Source organism: Stigmatopora argus, chromosome 11, assembly GCF_051989625.1.
Source record: "Stigmatopora argus isolate UIUO_Sarg chromosome 11, RoL_Sarg_1.0, whole genome shotgun sequence".
Classification (NCBI taxonomy): Eukaryota; Metazoa; Chordata; class Actinopteri; order Syngnathiformes; family Syngnathidae; genus Stigmatopora; species Stigmatopora argus.
The window spans coordinates 16452406-16460941 of record NC_135397.1 but is presented as its reverse complement, the minus strand read 5'-3'; the positions used below and the strand labels follow the sequence as shown (position 1 = coordinate 16460941).

Here is an 8536-nt window from a genome sequence, read left to right as displayed (position 1 = left end):
GAGGAGAGGCAATGCTTCTGACCAACCATTCCATCATGGGATAAGATGAAAGAGCTGTCGGCGCTTACCAGCAACGGAGTCGAGGAGTTCTGCCCTGCTGCTGTTTTCCGCAGCTCCAGACTACTGAGGAACTGTGTGGATAAGCTTGGAAGAGTGACTCTGCATATTCTCTACCTCGGTCACAGTCTGCATAAGTTCCCCATCTCGTGGAAGACTTCCTGTGTGTGGTTCCAGTTTTTGTCCAACTTTACGTCTTTTTGAGTCTATCCGTTTTTTCTACCGAAACTCGTAGCTCGTTTTGTGTTTTTGCTGCTTTTCTGTCTTAATGATTTGGTGATTTTTAATGATCCCATTGACTTTGATTTGCTTTGTACTTTGTGCTTTTTGCTTTTGCTTTGTTGTTCTGTGGCCTTTGACTGTACTGTCTAACTTATAACTATGCCTTTTCTTGCTACTGTCACAATGAAATTTCCCAAATACGGGATGAATAAAGTTATCCAATCCAATCCAAATATGTTCACCCAAATAGCATGCAAAATTTGTCATATACATTGAGTGAATAGAGTTAGGGTTAAACAAATGAAAGTCTTGTGACTCAGTTTAAACTTTTAGCGAGCCAGGCGCGCGTGCGGCCGTTTCGATACCCCCCGGTCGTCGTCGTCGCTCGTAAAGATATTAACAAATATGTTCACCCAATTAGCATGCAAATTTTTTCATATACATTGAGTGAATAGGGTTAGGGTTAAACAAATGAAAGTCTTGTGACTCAGTTTAAACGTTTAGCGAGCCAGGCGCGCGTGCGCGGCCGTTTCGATACCCCCCGGTCGTCGTCGTCGCTCGTAAAAAAATTAACAATTATGTCACACCGGCTAAATAGCCCCTGGGACTATTATGTACTACATAGACACTGCCATATTATTTGCTTCCAGAATGCAGCATGCAGCAGTTCAGAAAAACATTTTAGCTAGCAGCGTTTCAGTATAATGGCGACGCCAGGCACGACGGACACTTTGTCTTGGTCGTCGCCGAACGCTGCCATTATTTCCAGAATGCAGCATTACTGATATTAAGACAATCTCCCGTGTTATTTACAATTGGCTTCGAGAATGCAGCTTTGCTGGTATTAAGAAATTGAGCCACCGTTGTGATGAGTTATTCTCCGTGTCCGCACGCGGTTCAAAATGTAGATGCCCCCGCGGTAACCTGGCTGTAGATCTGGTGTGATACCCGGATGTCCGGTGGAAACATCCAATTGAAGAATCCCCACTTTTATTTGTTTAATAAAATAATAAATTAAACACTATTTTTTTCACACACACACAGTTTATGAGAAATTACAATTAATATATGTTGGATGAAATTATGATATGTTAGAGAAAAGACCTTGCTCTTAATGAACGGTTGAAAAAGCTCACGGATGACTACCATCTGGTAGGCAAACTTTTTGACTTGTGGGCCAGAATGGATACTAAAATTTGAAAGCATTTGGACACGCAATGTAATTTATCAAAGCTGGGGATTGAAATATAAGAAAAAAGACACAACTGAAGGTGAAAAATTATTTTCAAATTTACTTTCAACATTAAGAACATATTATTATTCAACGAAAGAGAGCAGTGTTTAAATTGAGAGTGATGAGCGGTAAGGGAAATGAATGAGGTCATTAATTTTTACTATAACTTGGACAACGCCGGCGGCGGGCCGGATTAAAAATCCTAACGGGGCGTACATGGCCCGCGGGCCGAGGTTGAAAAACTTGTACACACGATCTGGGGGCGGGGAAATGTCTGTTCGGCGAACTGTCCGGTCGCCTAAACGTACGTTCGGCGAACTGTCCGTCGCCCAAACGTCCGTCGACCAAACGTCTTTCGGCGAATCGTCCGGTCACGCTTCACAAAGAAGCCTATCCCAGCTAACTATAGGCACCAGATGCAAGACACACTAAATCAGTGGCCAGCCAATCGCCGGCAACAAGGAGACGGAAAACTATTCACGCTCACACTCATACGTAGGGCAATGTAGAGTGCTCAACCTCGCTATCATGCATATTTTTGGGATGTCGTAGTACCTAGAGAATCCCCACGCAAAGGCAAACTCAACTTAGTGAGGATAATAATATTAATAATAATAATTTATTTTAATTAGTGAATAATACTCCATTTTAATAGGTATGACATGCTAAAAAAACGGTCTAAGAAGAATAAGTTTTCATGTTTTTGGGGGGTTGGTGGTTGGGTGTTTTTTTCCTTGTGTGTACTATCCGCGTGACTGTTCATGAGTGTCACCTGCTGTGTCTTTTCTAGAACTCCTTCCCTTGAGTGACCCAGGTTTTCTTTATTGTGTTTGTGTGTCGGTGTGTAAGTATTTTCTCTCTTTCGTTAAGTCGCCCTTCGTCCATGTGCATCTCCCTTGTTTTTGTCACGTTTTCTTTGGGAGTTTGGTGGAGGTGTGTATGTGCGTGTTTTCCTCTGTGTGCTCTCTGGGTGATGTGTGTCCCTCTGGGCTCCCCTTCCTTATGTGACCAGGTGTGCTTGATTCGTAATTATCCCTTGTGTGTTTATTTATACGTTGCGTCCTGGTATGTTTTGCTGTTGGATTATTGCTTGCGTTTGGTCATGTCGTCTCCCTGTCAGTGTGTGTATGTCCTTTGCCTGTTAGGTTTGTTTCTTTATCTGATTTTTACTCATTCCTAAGTTTGTATGGCTTTTTCTGATCATTCCTATTATAGCCTTTAGTTTTGTGCACCAGCACTCATGTCTCGTTTTACCTCCTGCATCTTTGGGTCCGACTCCGCCGCACACCCAAGGTGCATTTATAACAGCTTTCCTCCTCCCTGGTTAAGTTTGTATTTTTTCCCAGTTTTATTGTTTGTTTAATTATTTTTGTACTTATTTTTTCCATTAAAACCTTAAATTGTGCACCAGCACTTCCCTTTGTTACCTACTTCCTTCTCCTGGGTTCCACTCTGCTCCGCACCCGAAGCGAGTCATAACATAAGTAGACTATCCAAATTATTTGAGTGTATTAGTGATACATCTCATCTCATCTCATTTTCTGAACCGCTTCATCCTCATTAGGGTCGCAGGAGGTTCTGTAGCCTATCCCAGCTGACTCCGGCTCCAGAGGCGGGTGACACCCTGAATCGGTGGCCAGCCGATCGCAGGGCACAAGGTGACGGACAACCATGGACTCTCACACCCATACCTAGGGGCCATTTAGAATGTCCAATCAGCCTACCATGCATGGTTTTGGAATGTGGGAGGAAACCCATGCAGGAGAACATGCAAACTCCTCACAGGTGGACGTGACCTGGATTTGAACCCAGAGCCCCTGAACCCCTGAGCTGTGAGGCCGACACGCTAACCACTCACTCCAACGGGCCGCCATGACATTTAGGTCATATTTAAAAAATAAAATTGGGTAAATTTTACCTAATCAAAATGTGTATCTCAATTTTATTGACTGAAATCTGTGGGATGATTTTTTTAAAATAGTGTACAATTGGCTGGCGACCAGTCCAAGCCACCTGCATGGCCCGAAGTCTGCTGGGAGAGGCTTCAGCTCACCTTCTCACATGCAATTAAGGACGACCAGCATACAAGTCCACAAATGGATTTTTGTTTTCTTTTTATGAACGTCTCAGAGGGTGTTTGTCAACATGTAAATTGGGATGTCTTATATTTCTGAGGCACTGTTATTTAGTCTCGCTGGAAGAGATGTTGTTTGCGGGGTTGGAGTGCACGCACACTTTTGCCACCTTGATATCTTCAAGCAGCTCCAAAGCGGAGAGGATGAATCGGGATGGGTTGGGGGTGCGCCGGAGGGTCGGCCCGATGCTCATGCATGCTTGGATGTTGCATTCGCACATATACAAACACACACACACGCACACGCACACGCACACACGCACACACGCACACATACACACACGCGCACACACACAAATACCCGCACGCACACGAACGCACACGTACACGCACTTCCATGCGCGCGCTCGAGCTCACTTGATCGAAGCAGGAGCGCCGGGCTGACTTTTGGAATTCGGTCGGATCGACGCGTGTTGTCCGCGCCCATGCGCGGAGGCCATGGAGCACATTGGTGGACTAGTGGGGGCACGTCTGCAACAACACATGCACGCGCAGGAGTCCATCAATTTCGGAATCGACCAGATTCTAGGCACCGTGGAGCAGAGTTGCATGCTGAGCACGAGGATGCACGAGTCGAATTATGGGCACTCGCTTTACAATTGTAACGCCAACACCGGCTTTTCATGCGGAAACGGCGGATATAACTGTAACGGGGCTTCGCTTGGCGGAACTTACCAAATGAACGTGGAAGTCAATGGGACTAATGGCGCCTCCGCCGGGGTCATACGCGTACCTGCGCACCGACCGGTGAGCGGGGGGAACCCTTGTATGACGCCCGTGACGGGAAGCATCAATAACCTGAATGCTTTCACCTTCCCCTGGATGGAGAGCAACAGACGATATACTAAAGACAGGTTCACAGGTATGACGCTGCACAGGTATGGCACAGCAGAATAGAATATTTAGACATATTTATGTTGAGGACCTAAAGTTACTGTAATAAAACTGACTTGGATGATAATGATTCTATTGAGCCATAAAAAACACAATCGCACAGCCAATGACATTTGCTGTGCATTTGCATTTTTTCCTTTCTTTAATACTGATTTTTGTTTAATTGCATTTTTCTAGGTTAAATAAGGGTCTTTGTTTAATTCATTTATGCATTACGGATTCTTTCAACCCACCTTCTTCTCCCAAATGTGACTATTTGGACAAATATTTTAAGGCTTTGGTTAAAATAACTGCCTAAAAAATGTCAAGTCATGGCCCCAAATGATGAACAAATCCCAAAGGGCTTCCAAGACAGACACACTTACAGTTCGCATTAAATTGTGAAAGAAAGAACTACGAGTAAATGACATAATTAATCATTATTACTGTTTCTTCTTTCACTTCTCTGTCTTGTCGTTCTTATTCTGGATTCTTCCAGTGTCTCTCTCACCCCTCACTGTAACACGTCGTGTAGGACACCCCTATCTTAACCGGACGCCGCCGAAGAAGAAGAAGCCGCGGACGTCGTTCACGCGACTACAAATCTGCGAGCTGGAGAAGCGCTTCCATCGCCAAAAGTACCTGGCTTCAGCCGAGCGGGCCAGCCTTGCCAAAGCTCTTAAAATGACAGACGCCCAGGTCAAAACCTGGTTCCAAAATAGACGGACTAAATGGAGGTGACGCATTCATTTTTTTCGTGTGCTTGTGTTTACGTGAGAGCGCAACACTTAATTGGTGAAGTGCTGAATACATTGGCCTAACTCAGTCCGTGTACTTCCTAATTTAGGCCTAAAACAATATTGGTCATGAGCCCTACCTCCAGGACGTGATTTAATTAGATTTTTTATGCACTCATCCAAATTTTTTCCATTGTGTTATTTTGTTACTTTTTGTCTGACAATTTACCAGTTTTTATATGAAATGTCAAATAGAGAAAATAGGTCTGTCCGCGTTTAAAAGATCTATTAGGTATAACGAAATTACTTGTAACTCAGTTTTTGCAGACACGTTTCCTGTATTAAGCGCAAAATATTTAGCTCTGTATCATCAATTTAAAGAAAAAAACTCATTTGCAGTATAATGACAAAAATAAATAACTACCACATGGGTTAAATAAATCCAAGTAGTTTCATTGGGTCAGAAAAGTAGTGACAACCACTCGAGGTGCATTTACCCAAATAGTTAAACTAACATTTTTTTAAATAAAACCCCGGGGTTGTTATTCCCATTTTCAAGATGGGTTATTTTTATATTCGTAATGTATATTTAATCTGAAAAGTATTATATTATTAATATTATACAATTTAACTTTTGCAAAGAATATTTCCTTTGATATATTAATTCATCCATTCATTTATTCGTTCGTTCATTCATTCATTCGTTCATTCATTCATCCATGCCGCGCATCCTCGAAAGCGGTGCGGGGGTTGCTGGAGCCTAACCCATCTGACTTTGGGCGAAAGGCAGACAACACCCTAGACTGGTCGCCAGTCAGCGATAGGGCACACAGAGAGACAAACGTCTATAGGCACTCACAATCATGCCGCCACCAGCGGGAATCGAGCCCGCGCATTCCCGTACCAAAGTGGGGCGAGTGAACCTCTATAATTTTTAAAGTATTATTCTTAAACATTATAACTATTGTTTTAATTATTTATTTTTATTGAAGCATAACAGTTTGGCAATTCGAGTATTATTGTTCTGCTTTGCAAAGGAGGTAACACTTAAAAACAATCGAAACCCTGATGATAAATACACAAAGTCCATAATGATTATCGAAATCTTGAATATTGTTATTAATTTGAGAGAAATTATATAACCCTTCAAAATGCAAATTGAATGGTCGCGATAACAAAGTTATATTGTAGTAAAATATATTTTTAAAACTGTTTATTCAAAAATATAAAAAGATTTGGGGAATTAACATTTTCTGTTATCCATCTTAACACAATCATTGTTATGCATGATTTAAAAAATAATAATAATAAATAAAAATAAACATTGACACCTGAACATTTGAAGACTAACACACGTTTAACGTGACACCGTGTCATTCAAATACGTATACGTATTGGCGTTTTTGTGCAGGCGGCAGACAGCAGAGGAGCGAGAGGCAGAGAGACAGCAAGCGAATCGGATCCTCATGCAATTGCAGCAGGAAGCTTTCCAGAAGTCCATCAACCAGACAGTGACGCCGGATCCGCTATGCTTACAGAACAGCTCTTTGTTCGCCCTGCAGAACTTGCAACCATGGACTGAGAACACCGCTAAGATCAGCAGCGTGTCCGCCTGTGAGTCGCTGTAGAGTTTCCGGGGAACCAGCGACATGCTTTTGGCGTGCTGGAGACTGTTTATCTCCCTTCGTGTTTCTGTGCCCGTGGCGTGTTATCTCTCACCTTTTGCCCGAGTGAGCGTGCCTCTGGACGGGACTTCATGCACAAAATCCATGCGTCATGAGGAAATGCATTTAGAAAGGCATCGAAGGCATCGTTCTCCTTGATGGACTTTAAATCCGATCAACTTTTTATCTGATTTACCAATACAGATACAAAGCACATGCAAACAAAATACGTATATAAATCTTACTTCGTTCATTGGAGAATTTACATGGGGCTAGAGGCCAACAAGCCTATTGTTTTTATTGAACCATACCAACCAGTATTTTCCATTGATATGCCTGCCATGTCTTTACTCGTAAACCCGCACGATTCTCCAAATTTGTTGAAGTGCACAAATAAAGATATTTTATACGGTGTGCTTTATGTTCCTTTTTACTTATAATGCAATCGCATTTTGTGTATCGTGAGTCGGTAACACTTGGTAACATTAGCGTGGGGAACACTACTGCTATTTCTTGTGCGTCAATGTTATATAAAACACAATTTACATATGTGTTTTGATTTGAATGCTTTTTACACCAAAGTATTGAGAGCATGTCTCCTGTAAACGACAAATTCTGTACGATTTTTTAAAAAACGTTTTTGGGGAAAATATATGAGTACGTGAAGATATTACTATTTTTCACGTTTCTTATACGTGTAAATATTCTGTGAAAATTAAAAAGGCTCAATTCATTTATGTTTTTGCAGTTAGTGAAAAAGGAATGGTCCACTTATACGATGCTTCAATCCAATCGCTTGAATTGTATCAATTCCACCTATATTATAACAAAGTGCAATTAGATAGCTTGATTGTTGAAGAGATGTTTAGAACATTTTCCGATGATGGGTCAACATTTCATTCAAAAATATTGCAATTCATGAAAAGTTATTGTGTGTGCATGTCAATGTGTGGAATCACTGGAATGTGATATTACCCAGGACTGTTTTCTTGAAGGTTAAAGACGAAATTCACTCTCTCGAAACTCTTTGTACCCGAAACACACACGGACACAAACGCATTCGCACAAAGGGATGGGGATCAAAAGTGGTGATAAAGAGATGAAAGATAGGCACTACTCGGAAATTAATGGTTTTCCCAGTGCCTACATTCTTTTGTAAACCAGAATTCTTAATTCAAGCAAAGAAAACAGTGCTCAAAATGTAAAAAGCTGACCTAAAGATAATGACAAAATTACATAATAGTGCTTTTATAGTGATGCATTTTATCATTTAAGCAGATCCCCCATTTGTGTGGTGGCTGGTAACTGCAGGAAACTGGTTTAAAACAAAAACAAATAATTCTGATAAAATACACAGAGGCGGTGCTGGTTAATTTGACGCTCGTCGGCAGGTATCACACATCCACATTTTTAGCAAAAAAAATATTTTAACCTAATAGAACTGTACAAATGTGCCAACATAGAAACACCAAAATAAATTGCACAAACATTGAATCATGAAAATGGAATAGAATATATTTAAATGAAACCTTTCATTAATCTGAATTCAGCGCATACAGTACTAGAGCAGATGTTTTAATATATTTTGCCCTTTTTACAAACATGACACTAACAT

At 41.5% G+C, this 8536-nt stretch overlaps 1 protein-coding gene across 1 annotated transcript; it reads left to right on the top strand.

Moving 5' to 3' along the window:
• The first annotated feature begins 4085 nt into the window (after positions 1-4085).
• Positions 4086-7335, top strand: tlx1 (T cell leukemia homeobox 1). Its single transcript, XM_077613440.1, has 3 exons — positions 4086-4509; positions 5056-5257; positions 6669-7335. Exons 1-3 carry the CDS (start codon positions 4086-4088, stop codon positions 6883-6885), a joined length of 843 nt encoding a protein of 280 aa, XP_077469566.1. The 3' UTR covers positions 6886-7335.
• Positions 7336-8536: the final 1201 nt, after the last annotated feature.